Source organism: Bufo gargarizans, chromosome 2 (assembly GCF_014858855.1).
Source record: "Bufo gargarizans isolate SCDJY-AF-19 chromosome 2, ASM1485885v1, whole genome shotgun sequence".
Taxonomy (NCBI): Eukaryota; Metazoa; Chordata; class Amphibia; order Anura; family Bufonidae; genus Bufo; species Bufo gargarizans.
In genome coordinates, this window is record NC_058081.1 from 469,037,221 (window position 1) to 469,065,058 (window position 27,838).

At 44.4% G+C, this 27,838-nt stretch overlaps 1 protein-coding gene across 1 annotated transcript; it reads left to right on the plus strand.

Moving 5' to 3' along the window:
• BPGM (bisphosphoglycerate mutase) lies at positions 1 to 27,838 on the plus strand. Its single transcript, XM_044281056.1, has 3 exons — positions 1 to 127; positions 6,571 to 7,226; positions 26,307 to 27,838. Exons 2-3 carry the CDS (start codon positions 6,626 to 6,628, stop codon positions 26,483 to 26,485), a joined length of 780 nt encoding a protein of 259 aa, XP_044136991.1. The 5' UTR covers positions 1 to 127; positions 6,571 to 6,625; the 3' UTR covers positions 26,486 to 27,838.

Consider the following 27,838-nt stretch of genomic DNA (forward strand, 5'->3'; position numbering starts at 1 on the left):
CGGGGCTGCAGAAACCTGGAGGAGGGGGAAGCAGTCCTGCAGCAGCAGAGCCTGCCCTGCACAACAACAACAGCTATCCTCCTGTGCAGCAGCCTGGACTGACCGTAAGCGGCAGCACCTGCAGGAGGTGAGTCCCTGGAATACATGCATGCACTGGCTGCAGATGGGCTAGGATGTAGCTGAGCTGAATGGGTGCTGTTACTCTGTGAGGGCTGTGCATGCTGATAAGTCTGTGCAGCTTCAGAGACTCCCTCAACTTGGCTGCCTCTATCTATCAGAAATTCCGCTCTGCAGCATTCACATATTATTTGTTTGCCCCTTTTTAACTCTTCATGTTGTGAAAACCACAGAAAACCTTGTTCTCAGTGACAAATACAAAACACCCAGCTTTGCCACCTTTTGAGATAATCAGCTCTGCTACATCTCCCCATACCTCCACACTAAGCCATCCTCTGGACTGGACTTTCCATCTCTGGTCCTGAGGAGCCATCATTTCCTTTCATTGACATGTGCACATTTTCATGGTTATTTTATTGGGCAGTTAGAAAATCTGCGCGTCATGTTTAGGTTCCTTGCCCTGACTCATGGAAATTCTTACTGATGGAGGCTCAGATCAGATGTGGTTGATAAGAATTTTCTAAAGAAAGGGTCAGTGCCTTCAGTCAAAGTAACAGAAGGAGAACCTACAAACTCCATGTTGATGTTCATTGAGGTTGGATTCCAACCTAGGTCCACCAGCTCTGCAGGACAGGAGCGCTAACCCTGAGCCACCCATAGTTGCTAAGTAGATCCCAAATAATTTCGATGTTTTCATCATGATTATAAAATGAATAGTAAAATAAAACATAGCATAAATGATATAACATCCTAATGTAGAATATGTCCATAAATCCAGCTCATCCGGAAAATAGCAGGGTCCTCTTGCAGCTTTCCTGCCATGGTGTGAGTACACACTCCATGCTTATAGGGGGAGATTTATCAAACTGTTGTGAAGAAAAATTGGCCTAGTTGCCCATAGCAACCACTTAGATTTCACCTTTCATTTTCCGGAGTAGCTCTAAATAATGAAAGGTGGAATCTGATTGGATGCTGTGGGCAATGAAGCCAGTTGTCCTTTAGAAAAGAGTTGATAAATCTTCCATATAGTCCTTTCTAGTGTTGAGCGAACTTGTGGTTTCAAGTTTGGTGTACAAAGTTCGGGTTATCTAAAAATTCCGTTATGGATTTCGCTACCACGGGCCATACATAAATTATCCATAACGTTATGGAATTCTTAGATAACCCTAACCTTGTACGCCGAACTTGAAACACAAAGTTTGCTCATCACTAGTCCTGACTTCTTTTCTCCATGGTTTCGGCCTCCGCTTTTTCTACATCTTCCTTGCAGGTAGTCCACAAGCCCCAACTTACCAGTTGGTAATATCTTCACCAGCGCCATTTTCCTAAGTGGTGAGGGATTTGGCATAGTTGGAGGAGAAAAGCACAAAAACTGGGCGGTATCGCTAAAAATACATGGTTGCCCTCACACTTAATTATACTTACAAGCTGACCAGCTTGACAAAGTGCGTAATAATCCACAATAAAAACCAGTACCCAACCAGTTATACTGCCCGTGGCTTCACCAGCGCCTGACAATAAACGTAATTCCACCCAGTCTTTTCTCCTTCTCCTGTGCCATATCCCTCAACCCTTAGGAAAAATGCGCCGATGAAGGTATTGCCAATTGGGCTGACACCCAGAAGACAGTTGGACCTTGTCCGCTATCTGTGAGAAAGGTATAGAGAAAGCGGGCATTATAAATTTGGATGCGGAAGCCGTGGAGAAAAGAGGAGGAAGTAGTGATCAGTGGGACTGGTGAAGTGGGCACTATAAGCGTGGGTGGTTCTGTGTGGGTTTGGGCAAGGCTAGGATATGCCCCCATTGTCTTATAGGTCCCACTGTTCGGACCCGCACCTATATAGAGAACGGAGCCCTGCAAGGTGGTGGCTTGGTGGCTGGAGGACTCCGGTCCAGCCACCACCAAGCCGACTCCCTGTAGAAGTGCATGCGCGGCCCCCGCCCCCATTCATTATTATGGGGCAGACGGAAATAGCCAAGCCAGTGCTCGGCTATTTTCGCCGGCCCCATAGAAAATGAATGGAGGGCGGCTGCTCATGCATAGTGCGCCCTCCTTAACTTGTGGGGCTTCGTTCTCGATATAGGTGCGGGTCCCAGAGGTGGGACCCGCACCTATAAGACAATGGGGGCATATCCTAGCGATATGCCCCCCATTGTCCATGATGAGACAACCCCTTTAAATGGGTATTGCCAACAAATATCACTAGGCTATGCCACCAATGTCGGATAGTTGCAGGTCCCCGCCTCTGGGACCCACTTCTAAATTGGCCTCCAAAAATGAAGCAGAGTGCATTACGCAAGAGAGTCCACCGTCCATTCACTGCTGTGGGAGTTCAGAAAATAGCAGATTGCCAACTCGGCTATTTCTGTCAGTTCCAAAGTGATGAATGGAGCGGTTGAACGTGCGCGGTGCGCTCTCCATGCACCTCCTATGAAGCTTCCCAAAATTGCGTGCGCACTGCTTTTTTCGGAAGTCTCACAGAAGTGAATATAGTGCATATGTGTTGTCCTTGACCTTCTAGGCCCCTTTCTGGAGACAGGAGCGGGTCTCCAGCTTCTATCTGACACTGGTGGCACATTCTAGCGATATGCCACCATTGTATGAAATGGGTTTTTAAACACTCCAAATTTACCAACAAAAATGCAGGTAGGTATGCATCACTGTATCAATAAATGCCCCTCTTGTCTCCCAGGTAGGAGGGCTGCTTTACTACACAATCTATGTCCATCTAATCTATGGAAGGGCATACAGGCAGTGGTGGTCAGTTCACACTGTTCGCCAGTGAACACATGCGGGCTGCCATCTTTAGTAAGGTAGACTCACCCGTCCGGCGATGCACAGGTAAGCCCTTGCCTGTGCCGGGAGCCGGTCTGAAATCAAATGCAGTCACTGGGAGCAGGCAGTTCCGAGAACAGCCGCCCGGGGCCTTCATCGGGCTGTTCTCGGAACTGCCTGCTCCCGGCGACTGCATTTGATTTCAGACCGGCTCCCGGCACAGGTAAGGGCTTACCTGTGCATCGCCGGACGGGTGAGTCTACCTTACTAAAGATGGCAGCCCGCATGTGTTCGCTGGCCATCACTGCATATAGGTATCATAAAAGGGGGTTCCCTATGGGGAGACATCCAAATATGCTAAAAAGGCAGTGGTGGATTAAGGCTGGCCGTGTGTTACATGATTACCTCTGCTGTTTGCCGGGGGGGCGTTTTGTCTGACTACAGTCACAGCTTGTGGGGTTGTTTGTCATAAGACAAGTCTGTAAACAGCTTACGGGTGGCGTATAGCAGTCTTATCAACATTTAAATTGCAAAAATGCGACCATGTAAGTCCTAAGCGCAGGAACAACCAAGGCCTCGTGCACACAAACGTATTTTCTTTTCTAGTCCATTCCGTGTTTTTTTTTGCGGACCGTATACGGAACCATTCATTTCAAAGTGTTTGCAAAAAAAAAAACTGAAGTTACTCCGTGTGTATTGCGTTTCTGTATGTCCATATTTACATCCCTAAAAAATAAAATAAAACATGTCCTATTATTGTCCGCATTACGGACAAGGATAGTACTGTTCTATTAGGGGCCAGCTGTTCCGTTCAGCAAAATACAGAATGCACAAGGATCTCATCCATATTTTTTGCGGATCCGTTTTTTTTTTTTTGTTTTTTTTTACAGAATGCAAAATACATACGTTTTGTGTGCATGAGGCCTAAAACAAACACTTTTGGTTGAGGATTACATTAAAGGTTTCCTCCGAGATTTTGATATTGACGGCCTATCCTCAGGTGACGATCGGTTGTTTGAAGAGGTCGTGGCTTGTTCCTTGGCCAGTGACGTCAGAAAGAAGACTTGTAGTAATTGTATCGCAAGGCAATTAACAAGGGGCAAACAACAAACTCCACACTGCTACATCTGTAAATACAGTTCTGTGTGTGCGCTGTTGGGTAAACATTCTGCATACACCCATCTTTACTGTAGCATTTACAGGAGATTTCAGCTATTGACTTTATCTATGGAGTGTGTGTTGGATGCAGCACAATTCAGCCTCAGGCTTTTGTCTACATGTGCCTAATATTCCGGGTTCGTGAATGTCAGATATTGTTAAGAGTAAGAGAAGCCTGCACGTGTACAGTGTGGATGTTCTATCACTTTAAATACGCTGTCAAATACAGCTAGTGGAACTTTAAAGGGATACTTCCAATCTATATTGAAACTTTAAAGGTATATTGTATCACTGTAATATGCCATGACAATATGAATGATGTTGGTTCTGACCTCTGGAGCCCCTGTGTGTCAAATGAATGAAAGGACCTGCATAATGAAGCATCCAGACATCCTCTATGTGGGGAGCTACTAGGGGTTGCCTGGTTTAGTAAGCTTATTTTTAGATTGTCTATTATACAGGTGAGTCTGTTATTTAGGACCCCTTTCAATGTGCCAGAAAGAAAAACATGGCTTTCTCTAGACTAGAGGTCGGTTTCAAAAGACACATGTAATACTTCATTTACCCTGTGGAGGCACTGCAGGGAAATTGTCAGGCTCTCTGACAGATTGCAGGTTTGGTAAAGAGAAACATTATGCTAATAGTATATGCATTAATCTTAAAATACATATTCATAAGACCATCCTTGCAAAAGGGGTAATCTGGTTATTAAAAGGTATATCCTATCCAAAGGTTAGGGGATAACTATTAGATCAGTGGGGGGGGGGTCCTACCGCTGGGCCCTTTGCAGCTCCCCCATATGCACTGCTGCTCCATTCATCTCTGAGAGTTCCGGAAATAGCTGAGCGACGCACTTGTCTGTCACCGCCGGAACTCCCATGGAGTGGCAGTTATCATGTCTGACCTGCTGCTCCAATTATTTTGGGGTGCCGTGATGGTTACTTGGTATGCGTTTTTGGTATTGGTGGGTGTCCAATTGGTAGGACCCCCACCAATCTAACAGTTATCCACTATCTTGTGGATAGGGGATAACTTTTAATAACCGGTAGTAGATGTGGCATTGGTTGTGTTGGCTCTGGTCATATAACAGATGTGTCTCATCTATTATCTTACCATATAACATCTTATCCTTCTTATCTATTATTGGTTTTGAGAAATAGGCCTGATACTATGATAGGTTGCATGTTCCAGCTAACTACCAATTATGATGTAGAAATGAGGATCATCTGGTGGTATCTGCAGACATATAAGCCTTTACTTTTGTTCGTTTGGATGTGGAGCTCTATGTTTAGTCATCATCTGTATTCATGTGAATTTTTTTTATTGCTGGTAAATTAAAAAAAAAAAACTCAAAATGGTACCTTGTGAGATTTTAAGGCTACATACACCTTTGTGTAACAATTATTTTTTCAATTGGTCTTTATTACTAAGTTTTTCCTCTACAGTTTTCAGTGCATTTGCAGACTGTTGCATTTTTCTTTACAGTGAATCAGCTGCTGTGACGGCTCAATCTGTTGGCCTTACCTGTCCCTTTTCTGACAGCTCACAAGTACTCATTATAGATAAATTGAGAAGTATTTAGCTATGAGTGTTTATGAGCTGTCAAGAGTTCAGAGATAATGGATACAGATTGAGCCATCAGAGCAGCAACATGACATATTCATTGTGAGGCACTGAAACAAAAAAAGTAAAAAAAAATGATGAAGACCAATGGAAAGATATTTTGAGCCCCAAATCAGTAAAATGCAATAATAAAAAAATGTTTTCACGGTCTTGGCTTAGGTTGGTTTACAGTGCATTATGGGATATACAGTGATCCCTCAAGATACAATGGCCTCAGGATACAATATTTCCAGCATACAATGGTCTTTTCTCACCCATCATAAGTTGAAACTAGACTCAACATACAATGTCTCAGACTCAGATCCAACCAATCCAGGCCACTCCTCTGGTAAACTAGCTGTATTAGTTACTAGTTAGCAGCTATTCCTGACTGTTATATGTAAGGACTTGCTTTATCTGTCTTAGTTATCTGCTTATTTTTCTTAAATCTTAATTTTCACTTATCTTGGATGACATTTTGGGGCTTTGCAACCGATTACTCAACTTACAATGGTTTCAACATACAATGGTCGCCCTGGAACAAATTAATATTGTATCTTGAGGGACCACTAGCACAGTACAGTGCTGCATAACTTGTTACAAGGCTGGCGATACACATGAGATGACTCTCAGTGGATGTGTCTCCCCCCCCCCCCCCATCACATATATCCGCTTGGACGAGTGTACATGTGTTTTGAATGCAGTGAGTAGAGTAAGCCACTGCTAGACACCTTTTGGTGGTCATGTTGAATGGCAGCTGACTGACATCTGCCTTTGGGGGCGAAACGGGTGGCCCTCATTAATATTAGACATATGGCAAGTCTTGCCAAAATCCCAGTAGACATCAGGATATTTGGTGCTGTTCTGTATATGGCTAGGGTATAGGAGTTAATGTGCCATGTGTCTTTCTCCATCAGGTGAGCACCTTCAATCATATCTTCTACCCTGGAGAATTGAAGTACAAAACCTAACATGTCCAAATATAAACTTGTAATGCTGAGGCATGGTGAGGGTGCCTGGAACATTGAGAACCGATTTTGCAGTTGGGTTGACCAAAAGTTGAGCGAGGATGGACTTCGAGAAGCTGAGATGTGCGGAAAGCATTTAAAATTTCTGGGATTTGAGTTTGACCTGGTCTACACGTCAATCCTGAGCCGCTCCATCCAAACAGCTTGGCTTGTAATGCAAGAACTTGGCCAAGAATGGGTCCCTGTTCGGAGTTCGTGGCGGCTCAATGAGAGACATTATGGGGCGCTCATTGGTCTCAACCGAGCTGAACTGGCACTGAATCATGGAGAAGAGCAGGTTAAGATCTGGAGGAGGAGTTATGATGTCCCCCTTCCGCCTATAGATGAGAGCCATCCTTATTATCAGGAGATTCATACAGATCGAAGGTATATGTTTTGTGACATACAAAAAGACAAATTGCCAAAATCTGAGAGTTTGAAGCAAGTTCTGGAAAGGCTCCTTCCCTACTGGAATGAGGAGATTGGACCTGAAATCAAAAAAGGGAAAACTGTTCTTATATCTGCACATGGAAACAGCACAAGAGCTTTATTAAAACATTTGGAAGGTACAGTGCCCTTTTATTTTTATAAATTTGCTTAGCAAAAAGTTTTTGAAGAGCATCTGTCAGCATGATCAATCTTATTAAGCCAGACATCCAGTCTGGTAGGGTTGATCATGCTAATAAAAATGATATCCTTATTATGACTCTCCATAGCCCCATTACTGAGAACTGCATTTTCATGTATATGCAAATTACCTAACTGGAGCACAGAGAGGCTGGCCAAATCCCTCTGAGCACCAGTTTTTTACACTCTTCTTCAGCTTCAGTCCCTCTACCGTTCCACTGGATTGACAGGGCTAATATTTTATTGCCTGCTACTCTTCTAGCTCTGAGACCTGTGTTCTCCAATCTGCGCTGTATCTTCTAGTCTTGGCGTTTGCTCAGAGCGCAGATTCAAACTGAGCAAGTGCCGAGACCTGCCATCCTGTGCCTGCGTTGTATCTCTCGGTCTCGTGAGTTATTTTTGTAATGGGGCCACTTAGAATCATATTAAGTGTATAGTTTTTATCAGCATGAACAACCGTACCAGGCTGGTCAAGGGGGGGTTGGTCGTGCTGAAAGATGTTCTTTCACCCCCTTAATGCATAATCACATACATGAACGTCATTATGCTTATGGGGGTTTTCTGAAGGTCCCCAGGCCGGTCATGGTTAACTGCCTGTAAAGACGTGCACGAGGCACAGCTCAGCAGGCAGAGAGGCAGAATTTCATAGACTGCAGTAGTATTCTATTGCGGTCTTTGGGACAAACGATCAGAAGATCGCTGGTTCCAGTCACCTAAAGGTAGGTTCACAGTAAACAATAAAATATATTAACATAACAGTGATTGCTGCATCCCAAAATGCCTGAACTATTAAAATATCAAAACATCCGGGGGAGGTGGGGGCAGCCAACAGCAGGCCGTGACGGGGATGAGCCTCCCTGTAGTCAGCCGCGATGCTAGGGATGCTCGTCTCTGTCATGGCCTGCTATTGGTTGAACAGCACCGCAAACACCCCCCCCGACGGATGTTTTGATCCGTGCAATGGGGAGATGCAGCAGCGGCCGTGCAGGCATCTGGAGCTATGCGGGTGCCGGGGAACAGGGTAAGTGTAACCTATATTAGAGGGGGACATGATTTGTACGAATCAATTCCTTATATCAGCGAGAGTTCTTCACATACAAGAGGCTGTCCCCACTGCTGAAGAAGCTCCCCATGCTGTTTGATTGACAGGGCTGGACATCTCACCCTGCCCTGAAAATCTCGCACCAATGGAGCAGCAACCATTCATGTGTTGCTACACTTCCGCGTAGCGGCGCATGAACAGTCTCCGCTGTGACTTCTGTGAACCATACCGAACAGGAGCGGATTAAGTGCATGATAGGCCCAGGGCTGTCTACCCAACTTGGGTGCCTCCCTCCATTTTAGTTTAAAAAAAAATTGTATGAAGAGGCTGCGGTGCTTTGTGAGCGCCACAGTCTTTCCTACGCTATATGACATCTTTAGACTAAAAAAAATACTCCAAATTGGGTCCTAAAGTAAAAAATTTGGTCAACAAATTTAAAATGCATATAATATGGGCTAAAATCTATATTGTGATATAATTTGAAGCATGTGCGATATAACGATATATCGCAATATATTATTTTCTTCTGTATGTATACAAATTACAAAACTTTTCAAGAAATGTTTAATATGTGTATTGTGTAACAGATCTTTTTCCAAACAATGTAAAGATGAAGTGTTAGTAAAACACAAAATTGTTTAAAATAAAGTGCAAATTTTGCCATTTGCCATCATCCATGTCCCCTAGCCAGCACCATCAGCCCCATGCCATTGCCATCATACATGTCCCCCAGCCAGCACCATCAACCCCATGCCATTGTCATTGGCCATCAACCCTATGCCATTGCTACCATCATCATGTCCCCCAGCCAGTGCCATCAGCCCCATTGCTGCCATTGCTATTTGCAGTCATCCATGTCCCTCAGCCAGCGCCATCAGCTCCATGCCATAGCCATCCACCCAACCCCCTGGTAGATTCGGGCCCCTGCTAATATACCTACCTTTCCTGCAGGGTGCACGGCTGGCTGATGCCCTGGGAGGGATCTGACGTCACACAGAGCGTCAGCCAGCGCGCTGACGATGTGTGCATGTAAGGCCCTGGCCAGTGCAGTGCGGTGCAGAGTCGGGAGGCCACGGAGCGCTGAGTGAGAAGCTTCTTCAATTCACTACCGCTCTGTGGTCATCTATGGCGATATAGACAAAATCTATATCGTTGCCCGAATTTATATAGTTTATATGGCCCACCCCTACATATAATTATAATAAAAAAGACAAGGAGGAGAATACAGCACCACATACCTCTTACATACAGTGACATCTCCTGTCATGTAGATCTTCTCTTTCCACTTCTCCTCCATTTGACCCAGACCGCCGTGGCAAATTCTTTCAGCCACATCTCATCTCTACAGATTTTTTAATACAGACACGTTGGATTTCTAAATTTTTCCATCAACCTCCCCATCCTGGTGTCCCCACAGTGTCATCCTGCTGCCACTCCCAATACTGTGCCCGTTGTGCTCCCCGAAGCCCCAGGTACTATACTGCTGAAAAAATAGTGACCCTAAGGGTCCAGTCCCATTCATTTCTATGGGGCTGCCCGGACACGGAATTGCGGACCCGCAGTTCCGGGTCCGCAATTCCGTTCCCGAAAAAAATAAAACATGTCCTATTCTTGTCCGCAATTGCGGACAAGAATAGGCATATTCTATAAGTGCCGGCAATGTGCGGTCCGCAAAATGCGTAACGCACATTCCTGCTGTCTGTGTTTTGAAACGCGTTACGGACGTGTGAGTGGACCCTAATAGACATAATTGGAGTAATTTATCAAACTGGTGTAAAGTAGAACTGGATTTCCAAAAGAGCTGTCAAAAATGAAAGGTGGAATCTGATTGGTTGCTATGGGCATCTAAGCCAGTTCTACTTTACACCAGTTTGATAAATTAACCCAAATGTCCCTATAGTGTCTACAGCAGCTATAATATTCCCTAGAGTGCCCCCAGTAATAATAACACCCTATATTGTGCTCCAGGCAATAATCCCTGTATAGTGTCCCCGAAAATAATAGCATTTCCACAGTGCTTCACCAATAGCAACGCCCCATATAGTAATTTCCGCCACACTGCCCCCACATAGTAATCCTCCTTATAGTAGTTTGCCTCCACACAGTAATTTCTCCCACACTGCCCCATATAGTAATTTGCCCCACATAGCAATTTCTCCCACACTGCCCCCACACATTGATTTCACCCACACAGTAGTTTCTCCACACTGCCCTACAAAGTAATTTGCCCCCACATAGTAGTCCCTCCCATAATAATTAAGCCCCCACATAGTAATCCTTCCATAATAATTTCCCCCCACATAGTAATTTGCCCCCATACATAATCCCCAATATAGTAATTTCCCCCCTATGGACTCGATGCCTCTTCACTAATATGTCCTCCTGTGTGTCCCCACCCCACATGCCCCCCAAAGTAGGCACATGAAATAAAAAAAATAAAAGTGAAAAAAATTAAAAGCTAAACACTCACCTATGTCCAGGGCCAGGCGCTTGCTCCCAGAGGAAGGTGGGATGAGGCAGGCGCGCACACGTCACAGTGCTGCATCCTGGCACAGGAGCGTGATGATGTCACCATGCCCGCCTGCGCCAGGATTTCACTACTGCATAGGCCTCAGGCCTACTAGGCCTGAAGCCTACGGCGGTGATCGACGGCAAGGCAGGGAACTATGCACTCCTGTGCCCCCCCCCCCCCTGCAGTATGTGGGCGTTCGGGTCAGCGTTAGTCCCCCCAGTGGTGCTGGGCCCGGGGCTGCCGACCTGAACGCCCCTATTGTAATACAGCACTGACGCCGAACAATCTTTTAAAGGAATCCTGTCATCAACTTAATGTTGCCCATACTAACAGCAGCATAAAGTAGAGACAGGTGAGTTCATTTCATCGATCTTTTCATTTTGTAATTTTATCAAAGTTAAAAGTAAATGGTTGCCAAGAACCAACATCACAATCATGGCAGACTGGGCCTGGAAAAGAGTCCCGGCCACCTGAGAAGAGTCCTGGTTATTCATGAAGTCCTGCTCTCCTGCCCACCTGCTGAGGTCTGACAGTCTTCTACCTAGTTTTCTCGCTTTCTCTCTAGGAAAGAACTGCTAATCATCAGCAGATGGATGGGGAGTGCAGGAGATTATAGTAACCAGGACTCTTCTCAAGTAGATTTGACTCTTTTCAAGGCCTGGGCTGTGATGATTACGATGCTGGTTCTCAGCAACCACTTACTTTTAGCTCATGAGTGACACACCCTGAAATCAGCAGTTCTGTCACTATTTTATGCTGCCCTCAGTGAGATCAGTTGAGGACAGGTTCCCTTTAAGTTCTGTCACGCCTTCATTTTCTGTTGATGAGAGATCCATAGGGTGGGTCATCAGTATCAGATTAGTGGGAGTCCAACACCACAATCGAGCTGTTATCTGCCGGTTTGTATGGAGCCCGAACACCACAGCTCTGTACAGTCTGCAGTGGCTGATCTCGGGTACTGCAGCTCTGGGCTGGATGGTGTCCTGCGCAGTGCGTCATATTGGTGCCACCCTCATATAGTGTACAAATAACTGTGCCATACAGTGCTTAATTATAAGCGGCAAACAATATGATGCCCAAATAACAATATCATACATTTGCAAAATAACGTGACAGTGCTTAAAGAGAACCCGCCTCCACAAAATGTAATGAAATCTGCAGGCCGCATGTTATAGAGCAGGAGAAACTAAGCAGATTGGTTATATATTTTGTGGGAAAAGATTCAGTAAAATGTGTCGACAGCTCTCGGTACACAGGGGAGGCGCTATCGGTGACTGACAGCTATATATAATACATACATACATACTTAAGGCGTGTTCACTCAAACGCACCGTGTTTTGCGGTCCGCAAATTGCAGATCCTGTCTGTGTGCCTTCCGCAGTTTTTCGGAATGGAATGGACGGCCCTTTATGACAGCTATCTATGTATACACACTTACACAGAGGATGCTATCAATCACTGATAACACCTCCCCTGTGTACAGTGATTGCAAAAGTATACACAAGTATATTTTAAATCAGTGATGGCTATCCTCCGGCACTCCAGCTGTGGTGAAAGTACGTCTCCCAGCATGCTCCATTAATTTCTGTGGAGTTCTGAGAACAGCCAAGTAAGTTTTACCACAGCTGGAGTGCCGGAGGTTAGCCAATGGTTGTATTCCAAGTGCAAAATCTCAGTAAAGATTAAAATAACAAACAGTGCTCCCCTTGCTGATTCTCATCTGAATTTAGACCCATCTATCCCCATTTTTATTTTAATGTATGCCAGTGGGATACCCCTTTTATTACAGGGGGAACATCCTTTTAACATGTATGTTATGAAACAAACGTTGACTGCCCCCCTTCTCTGCTTTGTGACACTGGGTGCCAACACGTTTTCACAGGTTACAATATTGACCACTGGGTGCTGGCAGCAGCCTCCTCGGATATTTGGGTGGGTAGCAAGCTTTTCTTTGTTTTTCCCATTTAATGCCCCTTTTGTTCAGGGTGGCAGCATGACACAAGACTAAGCTTGGATGATCACTTGAAACAATTTGGAGCCAGACCATGTACACATTCCTAGCAGGCAGCAGACCACAAATGCTGACAGATCACTTTTATTGTGTCACCCTGACGATGGACGAAAACTTTTTTTTTTTTTACCTTTTTGTTATTGTTTAGTCGGTCAAGTTTGAACTCTTAAAGTGAAGCTCCGCTTTGGAGCCATTGTTTCAATGCTTATAGAGAATTGCCTAACTTTTGAGACCTTGATTCAAGATAGTGATTGGGATCACTAGTGCAGCTAGACGGCTCCTTTAAAAACGGAACTTGTCTCTATCTTGTAGTGTTTCAGGGGTCTGTATGGTACAGTAACCTTCTGCATAGGCTCCGAATCATCAGCCAGTGACCAATAAATCCTAGTTGCTAACAGTCCCCATTTTTCAGGGACTCTCTAAATTTCAGAGACGGTCCCTGTTGTCCTGGGTGGGGCTTGTATAATCTCTGCCCATTAATGGGCAGTTCTGCATGGTTTTAGGTTGGGTCCTAAAGGGGGCGCTACATGACACAATACTCTTCTATGAGTTCCTTGAATTCTTCCCTGTTGCATGCACTGCATCCTCGAGCACCCACTAAGCATAACTTGAAACATCAGTTTTGCACGGAGTGTTCCTTTAATAAATACAAGGCAATCGTCTCTTAGCGGAACGTCCGACTTACTGGCAATGGGTCAAAAAGTCTGTGTGGCATGAGAGCCAGTAAAGTCTTCAATTAAAAAGGATAATTTTCTATTAAGGGTGAAAAGCCACCTGCAAGGCATAATTATACCTTACATTCTTCATGCATGAGAAACTGTATACGTAATAATTGCTGTGCTTATTACGTGATACAACTTAGGGTACTTTCACTCTTGCGTTAGAGGAATCCGGCAGGCAGTTCCGTTGCAAACAGATACCATTTGTTTCTGGATGCGGATCCGTCTGACAAATGCATTGAAATACCGGATCTGTCTCTCTGGTGTCATCTGGAAAAATGGATCCGGTATTTATTTTTAAAGGTCTGCGCATGCACAGACTGGGAAACCGGATCTGGTTTTCCGGAACACTTGGTACCGGATCCATCATTAATACATTTCAATGGAAATTAATGCCGGATCAGGCAAGTGTTCCGGAATTTTGGCTAGAGAAAATACAGCAGTATGCTGAGGTATTTTCTCTGGCCAAATACCGTAAAAGTGACTGAACTGAAGACATCCTGATGCATACTGAACGGGTTGCTTTCCATTCAGAATGCATTGGGATAAAACTGATGCGTTTTTTTTTCTGGTATTGAGCCCCTAGGACGAAACTCAATTTCGGAAAACTTTAACGCTAGTGTGAAAGTACCCTCAAAGTGAATGCCCAGTCTTAAACACCAGAATTTAGATTTATGTCTTTATAGTGGTCGGAGCTCTGTTTGTCCAGTACAAAGCTCCTGCATAGACACAGAGTGAAATGATAGAATTCTGTTTGCCTGCAGCCACCACTAGAGGGAGCTTGCTGCACACTTATGCATGGAAAAGCAATACTAAAAGCATATGCAGCTGGCTCCCTCTAATGGTGGAAGAATTTTCTTGCCTGTACTTCTTATGGATGACCTATCCTCACAATAGGTTATAAATATCAGATCAGTGAGGCTACAACACCTTGCTCCCTCACCGATCAGTTGTTTCAGGTAGCCACAGTCGCCAGAAACTGTACAGTGGACAGAAGGCCCCATCCACTGTGTAGTTCTGTTACTGGCATATTGCAGCTTAGCTTCCATTCATATGTGAAGGAGCTGAGCTGCAGTACCCCCACACAGTGGACAAAACTTTGTGCTGCTAGCTCTGTCCATTGTATAGTTTCATTGGCACCTACTGAAATAGCTGATCCGTGGTAGTGCCAGGTGTTGCCGCCCCCCCCCCCCCCCCCCACGATCTGATAACCTATCCTAAAAATAAGCCATAGTACTGGAAGCTCCCTTTAAACTAAATGACTAGAGGGATCTGTTTTCTCATAATTTGAGAGGATCTTTGACTTGTATGTGAAATGACATAAGAAAGCCTCATTGTTCCTTTTACATCAAAGTCCCCCATGTGTTTCTTGCTAATGGATGTCTGCAACTGTGAAGTCACCTCTGATAGAACACTGCCAACAGGAAGGACTGCAGTGCGCCCCTTTATCCTGTTTTTCTAGGAAGATGTATTGTTGCCCAGTGCATCAGAGTCCTTATTCTTCTGTCATTAGGATCACATAGCTGCCAAACAGCTACTGTCTGGGCAGAGTGGAAAAGCCAGTGACAATGACCTGACAGTATTCCTGAGTTCATCAGTGCTTCATGAACGTTTCCTCTATCTGTCTTTATTCAGAAATTGAGCAGTAGAAATAGTGCTGGAGTACAAATCGCGACTAAACGCCAAGTGGGTGCTCGCCTGTATGTGCGTGGTCTCCACATATAAATTTACTACTGCAGTCCTCAGACAGAAGCATATTGCGGATGAACTTTGGGTCTAGAAGAAAAAAATGACAGTGCCAATCATTGGACAAACAGATGTTGATACGATCATTCATTTCCAATAAGTTGTGTCTGTATCCTCAGTGAATACCTGAAAGATTTAACACAGTCAAGTCACATTATTATGAGCACCAGCTAATATCCAGAGTAACCACCATGTGCAGTATGGACAGCAGCTAGACTGGCTGGGGGTGACTCAATATGGTCTTGGTGGGTTGTCACAGGTATGTGGAGCCATGCTGACTGCAGTGCATCCTACATCTGCTGCAGGGTGCGTGGTGAAGGATACATACTCACCTAAAGAATTATTAGGAACACCTGTTCTATTTCTCATTAATGCGATTATCTAGTCAACCAATCACATGGCAGTTGCATCAATGCATGTAGGGTTGTGGTCCTGGTCAAGACAATCTCCTGAACTCCAAACTGAATGTCAGAATGGGAAAGAAAGGTGATTTAAGCAATTTTGAGCGTGGCATGGTTGTTGGTGCCAGACGGGCCGGTCTGAGTATTTCACAATCTGCTCAGTTACTGGGATTTTCACGCACAACATTTTCTAGTGTTTACAAAGAATGGTGTGAAAAGGGAAAAACATCCAGTATGCGGCAGTCCTGTGGGCGAAAAGGCCTTGTTGATGCGAGAGGTCAGAGGAGAATGGGCCGACTGATTCAAGCTGATAGAAGAGCAACGTTGACTGAAATAACCACTTGTTACAACCGAGGTATGCAGCAAAGCATTTGTGAAGCCACAACACGCACAACCTTGAGGTGGATGGGCTACAACAGCAGAAGACCCCACCGGGTACCACTCATCTCCACTACAAATAGGAAAAAGAGGCTACAATTTACACAAGCTCACCAAAATTGGACTGTTGAAGACAGGAAAAATGTTGCCTGGTCTGATGAGTCTCGATTTCTATTGAGACATTCAAATGGTAGAGTCCGAATTTGGCGTAAACAGAATGAGAACATGTATCCATCATGCCTTGTTACCACTGTGCAGGCTGCTGGTGGTGGTGTAATGGTGTAGGGGATGTTTTCTGGGCACACTTTAGGCCCCTTAGTGCCAATTGGCCATCGTTTAAATGCCATGGGCTACCTGATCATTGTTTCTGACCATGTCCATCCCTTCATGACCACCATGTACCCATCCTCTGATGGCTACTTCCAGCAGGATAATGCACCATGTCACAAAGCTCGAATGATTTCAAATTGGTTTCTTGAACATGACAATGAGTTCACTGTACTAAAATGGCCCCCACAGTCACCAGATCTCAACCCAGTAGAGCATCTTTGGGATGTGGTGGAACGGGAGCTTCGTGCCCTGGATGTGCATCCCTCAAATCTCCTGCAAGATGCTATCCTATCAATATGGGTCAACATTTCTAAAGAATGCTATCAGCACCTTGTTGAATCAATGCCACGTAGAATTAAGGCAGTTCTGAAGGCAAAAGGGAATCCAACACCGTTTTAGTATGGTGTTCCTAATAATTCTTTAGGTGAGTGAATAGTGAACACAGCCATCTAAGTGGCCCCACAGATGCTTTATTGGGTTCGGGTCTGGGGAATTAGGGGCCAGGGTAGTACTTGCTGGCGCTAGAAGATCACATCCATCCCAGGGAAGACAATTGGCACATATAGGTGTATGTGATCTGCAAAGATGGATTGATACCTAAATTGGTTGAGAGTGCCTTCCACATGGATGAGTGGGCCCATAGAATATCACAAACATTCCCCAGCAGTGCTCCAGACTGAAAAATAAATAAACAGGAGCCATTGGCTCCTAAACTGAAAAAATTTAGGAGCCAAATAAAATTTTTAGGAGCCAAATTGAAAAAAAAAAAAAGAAATTTTATATACCGTATTTATCGGCGTATAACACGCACCTTCATTTTAAGAGGGAAATTTCAGGAAAAACAATTAAATTTCAAATAAAGCCTCTGATCTGCCCCCTCTGGTAACGCAAACCCCCCACCCTCCCTCCCCAGTATTAATCATTGGTGGCAGTGGCCACAGGGTCCCCCTCCTCCCCCCCCATCATTGGTGGCAGTTCCGATCGGAGCTCCAGCAGTGTAATGCTGGGGCTCCGATCGGTTACCATGGCAGCCAGGAGTCACGCTACTGAAGTCCTGGCTGCCATGGTATGTTAGTGAGCAGAGAGCAGCGCATTATACTCACGTGCGCTGTGGCCGCCGGTCGCTCCTTCTTCTGTCTGTGCGGCGGATTGCTAATGCTTACAGCATTAGCAATGCGCTGCACAGACCTATGAGAAGGAGCGGCCACAGCGCACGTGAGTATAATGCGCTGCTCTCTGCTCACTAACATACCATGGCAGCCAGGACTTCAGTAGCGTGACTCCTGGCTGCCATGGTAACCGATCGGAACTGCAAACTGCCACCAATGATGGGGGGGAGGAGGGGGACCCTGTGGGATATGGCCGGCACAATCATTGGTGGTGCAGTGGCCACAGTCCCTCCCCTCCTACTCTGTCCTCATTGGTGTTCAGCGGCAGCCGCGCACAGTGGGGAGGGAGAGACTCCCTCCTCCTCCCTCCGCTGTGCCGGCCGGCTCAGTCCTGCCTCTCTGGCCTCCGGAGGACACGTTTCAGCCCTAATCGGCGTATAACACGCATTCATCATTTGCCCCCTATTTTCAGGGGGAAAAAGTGTGTGTTATATGCCGATAAATACGGTATATATATAGACTTTGAGAAGTCACAGTAATGAGCCAGCACTACATATTTGGGTTGTCGCGATACCAACCTTTTGATTCAGTTTCGATACCATAAAAAAGTATTGCGATACTTTGATACCATTCGATACCACGCCAAAAAACAAACAAACACCATTCTGCATTTTATGGAACGTCTGGCCCATAATAGAACAGTCCTATGCTATTTTGGGGGGGGGGGGGGGGGCGACAAGGTGACACGATTATTTTATTTTTCTTTTACAACGTTCACCGCGTAGGAGATATTTTTAAAAATATTTTAATAGTGGACTATTTGGACTTTTCGGACGTGGCTATTTGTAATATGTTTTATTTATTGTTTAAATATTTAATGAGTAAAATTGAGAAAAGGGGCCGATTTCTACTTAATATTATATGTATATTTTTTGTACACTTTTTATTTACTATAAGCCCCCTTAGGGGCTACAACCCTTGTCCTATTCACCCTAATAGAGCTCTATTAGGGTGAATAGGACCTCACTCTCCCTGCTGCCCTGTGCATAGTACACACAGCAGCAGGGAGCTTACAATGGCAGCCAGGGCTTCAGTAGCGTCCTCACTGCCATGGTAACCGTTAGGAACCCCAGGATTACACTGCTGGGGCTCTGATGGGAACTGCCACTTCACCACCAATGAGGAGGGAAGAGGGGACCCTGTGGCAACTGCCATCAATGACTTTAATACTTGGGGGTGGCGCCACCAATGTTTTAAATACTGGGATTGGGGGGGCACTGCGCCACCAATGACGTTAACTCGCCCATTAATTCAAATACAGGAGGCGAGTGCTGGCTGCAGAATCACATAGCCGGCACCCGACCTCTGTGACAGGTAGCTGCAATCCGTGAAAGTTAACCCCTCAGGTGCCGCACCTGAGGGGTTAACTGCTGCAGATCGCAGCGACCTGTCATAGAGGTCAGGTGCCGGCTATGTGATTCTGCAGCCAGCACCCGTCTCCTGTATTTAAATTAATGGGTGAGTTAACATAATTGGTGGCGCAGTAGCCACAGCCCCTCCTCTTCCCCTCTGTTATTTCATTGGTGGCAGCAGCGGCACAGGGGAGGGTGAGGGACTGCTTCCTTCTACCCTGTGCTGCTGAGCGAACGCCTGCGGCGGGGCAAGAAATTATTGGCTCCCATGCCCTGCCGTAATATTTAGCTACAGCGCAGCAGCCCTGTTGAAAATGTCAACAAGGCTAAAAAGTCTTCTCGCCATCTGCAAATTTTACGGCGCATTGGCGACCAGTTTGGTCACCAATTCGATATCTTTACTCAAAATATGATCAAACCATTGATGTCGTTCAATAATTGCCCAGCCCCATGTGAGACTTTATTTATGGTTCGACATGGTGCCATTCCCAGGCCTTATGTTCTTGCGCTTGTGCCACTGTTCTGGGTATAAGCACAGGAATACTTGGCCAGGTGAGTTGTTTGACCCTGTCAATCAAAAGAAAGGGGAGGGAGTGACCAGAGCTGTGGGGTGGTGATGATATGGTTATACGTGGTGCCTTTTCTCAGGGCTTCAATTACCTCATTTACATATTAATACAAATTTAAACTTCTTAGGAATAGCACCAAGTAGAACCATATTTAACCCTTTCAGGACCTGAGGTTTTATTTGTCTGTTCACCTAGCCCAGTGATAGGCAAACTGCAGCTCTCCAGCTGTTGCAAAACTACAACTCCCACCATGCCCTGCTGTAGGCTGAAAGCTGTAGGCAGTCTTTGCATGCTGGGAGTTATAGTTCTGCAACAGCTGGAGAGCCGCAGTTTGCCCATCACTGACCTAGCCATATGAGGGCTTGTTTTTTGCGGGACAAGTTGTACTTTCCAACGCCATCATTTAATATTGCATACGATGTAGTGGGAAGCAGGAAAGAAATGTTATCACAGTTTTACTGGGTTTTTTTAATTAACAATTTTCGATGTACAATAAAACTGACCGGTTACTTTTATTCAACATGTCAGTACAAATCCGGCGATACCTTAAAGTGGGGGGAAAAAAATCTGTTTTATTTTTTTTCGTCATATTTGGACCCCTATTACTTTTTTGTAATTATGTGTATGGGGGCAATTTTTTATTTTTTTTTGCGAGGCGATCTGAAATGTTCATTCATACCATTCTGGGGTGTGTAACTTTTTTTTTTTTAGCACTTTTTATTAATTTATTTTTTGTACAAAATAAAGCGACCAAAAACTGCGAATTTGCCATTTGGACGCTATTTTCTATTTTGCTGTTTGACGTACGGGGAATATATTTTTATACTATGTGCGTTTTCGAACATCGCGACAGCCATGATGTGTATTTAAAAAAAAAATTTTTTTGTTATTTTATTTTTATTTTGAGAAAGGGGGTTGATTTGAATTATTATTATTATTATTATTATTATTATTATTATTATATTTATTTATTTTTTTAGTTCCTATAGAGAACTATAGCAATCAATTATCTGATTACTATTATCATAGACTCCAATGCACTTGCATAGGAATCTATGATGATTTTACCACTTTCCTATGGAGCCCTATTACAGGCAAGGTCTCCATAGGAAACACTATGCAGCAGCCTCTTGTCATTCACAAAGACAGGGGCTGCTGCACACATGTTCCGGCTCCTCCGATCGCCACTCAGGGGAACCGGAGCACCACCGGAAAGATTGACCGAGGCACCTGAGGGGTTAAATGTCCGCGATCGGCCGTTTGCGGACATGAGCCGCGGGTGTCTGCTATAAGAAGCAAGCGGCCACCCGCGGCTATGGCGCCCTCAGCACTCTGGAGTGGGCGCCATCTTTAAAGACCCCGCCAGCACCGTACATGTACGGCGCTAGGCGTTAAGGGCTTAATGTATAGTTGGAATCAGCAGGACCAGGTGGTATGTCTGGTTTAAATAAGGTTGATCCTGCTGATAGATGCTTTTTAACTTTGGTTCCTGTACTTGCTCTGATCTAGCACCACCGCTCTGTCATAATTTTTCCTATATTGTGCAAGCACAGCCACTGATGGATTGCAGGGTGGTCTGTAACCATGGAAACAAGCAGTGTATAATGTGATGAAAAAATGAATCCATCCAGCAAAGGAAGCAATATGGATAGTAACAATACATTAGTAAGTGCCTTGTATTAACTTTCTCTACATGATAAATGCCATTTACTGAAGTGAGACCACCCCTTTAATGCACATTTGAAAGTTCTGCTCCCTACTACTTGGCTCCACATCCTTTCCTGTAACTCATTCAACTCTGATATTTTGTTTCTGTATTATCTGTTTTGGGATAGCTGTATGACCACACGTTCATCTGCTTTTACTGCCCCTGAGGGTAGATTTCACTTTGTTGCATGGACTTTGGGAAGAAGCATTTAAAAGGTTTGTCCCACGTGAAATATTTTACAGTTTTGAAGCCAATACCTGGATCTTTTGTAATTGCATGGAATTAAAAATGTTGTATAGCCGCTGAGTTATTCAATAAAATGTATCTGTATAGCTCCACCTGTACTTTTTCTTATTTCTTTGTCCTGCTCACTGAGAAGGCCGCACATGCTCAGTTTCATCCTTCATCGACCTCCTGAGCTGTGATAGGGAGAGCATGGACACGCCTCCTGAGCTGTGATAGGGAGAGCATGGACACGCCTCCTGAGCTGTGATAGGGAGAGCATGGACACGCCTCCTGAGCTGCAGCAGAAAAGACGCTCCCCTCTAGCTTTCAGCTTGATATAGCCTTGAGGTACAGGGCTGGTTCTAGCTTTAAGGTACATTCACACAACCGTATTATTTTTTTCCGCTTCCGATCCACATCCGTTACGCATTTTGCGGAATAGAAGCGGACCCATTTATTCCTATGGGTGAATAAAATGTGCGGACAACATTCAGTATGTTGTCCGCATCCGTGTGTCCGCATTTCTATTCCGCAAAAATATGAAGCATGTCCTACTATTGTCCGTACAGATTGGTCCGCTGCACCATTCAAGTCAATGAATTCGCAAATTGCGGATGACATACAGAATGGTTTCTGCATGTTGTCTGTTTTGCGGATCCGTTTATTATGTTGTTATCCATGTTGCTTCCTTTGCTGGCTGAATTCATTTTTCCATCACATTATACACTGCTCGTTTCCATGGTTACGACCAACTTGCAATCCGGCAGCAGCACATAATAGACAAAAGGTGCTGGACTATGCTAACTCCCACAGTCCCAGCCACCAGAGAGGCCTGCTCTTTTTCCTATATTGTGCAAGCATGACCACCGCTGCTGGATTGCAGGAAACAAGCAGTGTATAGTGTGATGGAAAAATGAATCCAGCCAGCAAAGGAAGCAAGATGGACAATTGCAATACATTATTACCTTGTATTAACTTTCTCTACGTGATGAATGCCATTTTCTAAAGTGAGACAACCTCTTTCATTTATGACTAAGCCTTCTTCTCATCATAAATTACCAGTAAATGCCTACCAGGGCCCACCAAGACCCACACAAACCAGTAGAACAAACCAGTCTTCATAAATCAGGGCTTATGTCTTAAGGGCTTTTCAGACTGAATAAGGGTCCATACACACGTCTGCAATTCTGTTCCGCATTTTGTGGAACGGAATTGCGGACCCATTCATTTCTATGGGGCCACACTATGTGCTGTCTGGATCCGGGAATGCGGATTGGCACTTCTGGGTCCGCAATTCCGTTCCCGAAAAAAATAGAACATGTCCTATTCTTGTCTGCAATTGCGGACAAGATTAGGCATTTTCTATTATAGTGCCGGCTTTGTGCGGTCCACAAATTGCGGAACGCACATTGCCGGTGTCCGTGTTTTGCAGATCCGTGGATCCACAAAACACATACTGATGTGTAAATGGACCCTAACAGTGTTCTCCTTCACTTAGATGATAAAAGTATACCTACTGTAGTACAGTTCTAGACGGTAAAAATATCCCTTACAAGCTGTGCACCATTATATGATGAGGTGAGCAACCCGAACACATACATTTCTATATATAGTCCAGATGAGTGACGTGGATAGATATGATCTGTCTCATATCTGTCTATAAGCTGTCTCATCTAGAAAGAGTATCATTTGGTAAATATTATTAACTCGCCCTTTTATTCTTGATTTGCTAAAAACTGTATTTAGACGTTTCTTATCTGTTTCTGGGAAAGCTGGATGATAATATGGCTGCCTCCACAGTTCCCACAGTGGTCACCTAGCTTTCCCAGACTCCTGGCTTTCTCTGTTCTCCTATGGAGTTCAGAGCAGTCAGTGTATGTTTTGCACTCTTTTAGACAGACCTGTGAGCTGAGTGAGATTTCTTGGCAGTCTGTCCAAGACCATAGAATTGACCTTTCTCCCTGTGTCAGAGGACTAGCAAGAAAAGTTTAAGGTGTAACTGAATCCATATCTGCTCCTTCCCCTCTAGTGACCTTTACAGAGTAAGGCCATTTTCAGAACCAATTAAAGTCTATGGGGCTATTCACACGGCTGTTTTATTTATGACCAGTAAATAGTGGCCGTCAAGAAATATGGAAGACGGACCCCATCGAAATCAATGGGCCCATTTTGAACAGCTGTTTAGACAGGCGTGCACCTGTCCAACTGGTATAAAAAATAAAAAAAAGGTGGGGGAGGGCTTCCATTTCAGAGGTTAAAATAATACCAAAAAATACTCACCTCATCCACTTGCAAGTGAGGGAACACCCGCTCTGCACAGAGGCAGCAAGACCTCTGACGCGCACAGCAGGGTGACGTCACATGATCATGCTGTGCCCGTCGGGTGCTGCTGCTCCTTGTGTGCAAGTGGGTGAAGCATTTGTTTTTTGCCAGCAGCAACAGAATGGGAGATGTTATTTACCATGTGGGCTACTGTGAGGACATTATTTATAGTGGGGGACATAATTTACAATGGGGGGCCAATATTTGCAATGAGGAGCATTATAGGGTGCACTGTAGGGAGCATTATTTACTGTGGGAGCCACTATGGTGGACATTGTTTACAGTGGGGGTCACTATGGGAAACATTATGCACAATGGGAGCGACTATGGGTGACATTGTCTACAACAGCGGACATTATTTACATTAAAGGGAGTCTTTCACCTAAAATGACCATTATACACCACAAACATCATGATATCCATTACATTCCCCATATTATAATCTTACCTTTCATATTGCTGTCCGTCGCCTATTCTCTCTTAAAAACGCTTTGATTCCATATGCTAATCAGGTTCTGAAGGTGCCCAAGGGCGGCGTTTATGCGGCCGGTGCCCAGGCTCCACGGCGCTGTTCAAATCAAACCCCTCCCCTTTCACCCCTCTGGCCCGCCCTCGGTTCTTCAGATACCATCCTCCAGTCAATGACAAATCCTGCGCCTGCGCCCTCCATTACCCACTAGGGCAGAGGCAGCAGAGCGTTTAATCCGCATGCGCCGGCCTGATCTAGCCGGCGGAAGTAAACTGCCAAAATATCGGGATGTACGGGCCGGCGCATGCGCATTAAACGCTCTGCTGCCTCTGCCCTAGTGGGTAATGGAGTGCGCAGGCGCAGGCGCCGGATTTGTCATTGACTGGAGGATGGTATCTGAAGAACCGAGGGCGGGCCAGAGGGGTGAAAGGGGAGGGGTTTGATTTGAACAGCGCCGTGGAGCTTGGGCACCGGCCGCATAAACGCCGCCCCTGGGCATCTTCAGAACCTAATTAGCATATGGATTAAAAGCTTTTTTAAGAGAGAATAGGCGACGGACAGCAATATGAAAGGTAAGATTATAATATGGGGGAATGTAATGGATATCATCATGTTTGTGGTGTATAATGGTCATTTTAGGTGAAAGACTCTCTTTAAGGCTCCCTATGGGGGACATTGTTTACAATAGGGGTCACTGTGGGAAAATTTATTTACAATGGGGGCCCACTATGGGGGTCATAATATATACATAGGGCACTGTTTCATATGAGTATCTACCTATTTTCTATCTTATATCTGTTCAACCTACTTTAGTATATAAACACACTTTTCCTAAAGGGGGGGGAAAAAGCATCCCTTATGTTTCCTTCTGTTGCCCTTTTGTGTCAAATTATTTCTTAGGTATACCTATCTCCAGGGTGACAATTAATATAGTCTTCAATACCGCTCGACCTTTACGGGAACCTGTCACCATGAAAATACAGTGTAATCTGCAGGCAGCAGGAGGCGCTAAGAGGATTGGAAAGGATTTTTATTGGAAAGGATTCAATAAAACTAGTAATTTATGCATTTAAATTCCAACTCAGTGTGAACTTTGGCGTCTAGGAGGCGGTCCTATCAGTGATTGACAGCTATGTCTGTATACACAGTCATAGAGGGTAAACGGTTACCATACTTTTCTCTTTATAACTTGCACCTGACCATAAGACACATCTAGGTTTTTGAGGAGGAAAATCAGATTATTATTTTTTTTTTCCATTAGATCTCAGATAAGACCCCCAATCTTCATCAGATCTCACTCAGTCAGACCTCCAATCTTTATTAGATTTCAGAGTTCAGATCAGACTCCCACTCTTTCAGTTCTCAGATCAGGCCCCCTTCAAATCAGTCCCTCAATCTTCATCAGACCCTCCAACTGGACCCCCAATCTTTATCAGTCCTCAGATCAGACCTCCGATTAGATGGTAAAATAAACCAAACAACTAACTTCCCGCAGTCAGGACATAGCATAGTAGGCGACTAGAAGAAGACCAGGGAGCGGTGAGTACAGAGAGCACTAGCAGCACTACACCATTCCCTGTGCCTCCTGCATACTAGTCAGCACTTCCATAATGAAATCGTTCATTAGTTTTCGCTTTATAAGCCAGATTGTCATTTCTCCCTGCTTTTGGGGGGGGGGGTCTTATAAAGTAAAAAAAATGTTAATCATTTGTAGATGAGCCTGCTTGACATCAAAGCCCAGTAAAACAATCTATCAGTCTGCTCAGCTCCTCCTGCTCTATAACATACCGCCTGCAGCTCAAGCATCATGTTCAATTTGACAGGTTCCTTTTAATGGTGTTGCCAATGTGAAGAATCCTTGTCCTCTGACATAAAACAGTTTGCAGGGTGTCTTGTTGTTTGAACCCTTATGGATGAGTCTCTGAAACTTCTGTTCAGTCTTCCTGCAGCGCCACCAGAGGTGAAATGTGGTATTGCACAGAGTCGGCTAAAATAATCATGTGTCCTCATGTTAGATTATTCTGCATTACAGTTATACCTTATTTTTGTTTCTTTTCTCCTCGCAGGGATCTCGGATGATGACATAATAAATATTTCACTTCCCACTGGTGTTCCGGTGCTGCTTGAACTGGATGAGAACCTGCGGGCTATCAAGCCTCATGAATTTTTAGGTGACCAACAAGCTATTCAGGCTGCCATAAAGAAAGTGGAAGATCAAGGCAAAGTTAAACCTGCTGATAATTAACATTTTCTCCTGATATCTCTACTCCTTGTGAGGTAAAGGTGTAGTCCAGAATTCTAACAACTGCTCCACCTCTGTCCACAGGTCGTGTGGGGTATTGCAGCTCAGCTCCATTTATTTCAGTGGAAGTGAACTGCAGTATCGGAGACAACCCATAGACAAGCGTGGTACTGTTTTTGGAAGAAGGCAGCCATGTTTTTCTAAACCTGTACAATAACCAGTGGTGCTTCACAGTAAATAGCTCCTGATTTGTAGCAAGCAATGTAAATAGATGTCCTCTTGTTGGCACACAAATGTTAAATCCATTTTTTTACATATATATTGGCAAATTATAATGTGTAGTGGGAATTCCCATAAAAATGTTTTAAAAACAGGCACTTGAATGCCAGCTTGATTTTTGCACCTTATAATGTACCTATAGTTTCAGATAACTTTCCAGAATAAGCTGCCATGTGTATATACATAAGCGATAGCACTATATTTGACCATTATATGACCTGTATCTGGCACTTAACTCTCCTTTGCAGGATTCATGTATAATTCTCAGTTAACGGTTATGTACACTTTCGGGGCATTTCTTTTACTCATTTTGGACTAAAAATCATTTTTTCAATAGTTTTTATTTTATTTTTTATGTTCAGCCGTTTCTGAGATACAAGGGTTAAAAATCAGTTTGTTTGCAAGCTGTAATGTTCTGTTTTTATTTGAATCCTGCTATCTGGAGGCTCATTATTATTCTCCTGACCTCATAAACACTTACTTAAACCATATTCTTATCAGTTTGATAAGGGCTATAATGAGTGATTATGAGATCGGTGATAAGAGCCACACGAGCTGTCAGCTGACGGAATAAAAAAAAATACAGAAAGTGACAGCATGAAAACAGACTGATATTTTTAACCCTCTTTCTCTGAAATGGGTGAACTTTTTTTTTATTAAAGACCTTTTGAAAAATTATTTTTAGCCCAAAATGAGTAAAATGCAATCGCAGAAAAATTTGCCCCGAAGGTGTCCATATCCTTTAACTCTGAGCTGGTGAGTGAAGACTAGCTGCTCATCATGTCTGCCCGTAGAACACACATTGAGACGGCCCATTACGCTCCCTAAAGCCTCGTTCACATGTCAGTGACCGTGCTCCAATCCATGGGCAGGTGGTCAGTGATGCATCCATGAAGCTATCCGTGAAGGATCTGTGTTGGGTCCATGTGTCCGTTTTCTGCTGTCTGTGTTGAATCCATGTTTCACTGACACTGAACAGATTAAAAATAATTTTCAAAGAACCTCTTCTTAATGATACTTGAAACACGGATGCAACACGGATGGCATCTGTGGTTTTCACGGACCCATAGACTATAA

Excerpts from the sequence above, each read along its gene's own strand:
- BPGM (XM_044281056.1), top strand. The coding sequence starts at position 6,626 with ATGTCCAAATATAAACTTGTAATGCTGAGGCATGGTGAGGGTGCCTGG. Across the intron at positions 7,227-26,306 it reads TTTATTAAAACATTTGGAAG|GGATCTCGGATGATGACATA; the intron begins GTACAGTGCCCT and ends TTCTCCTCGCAG.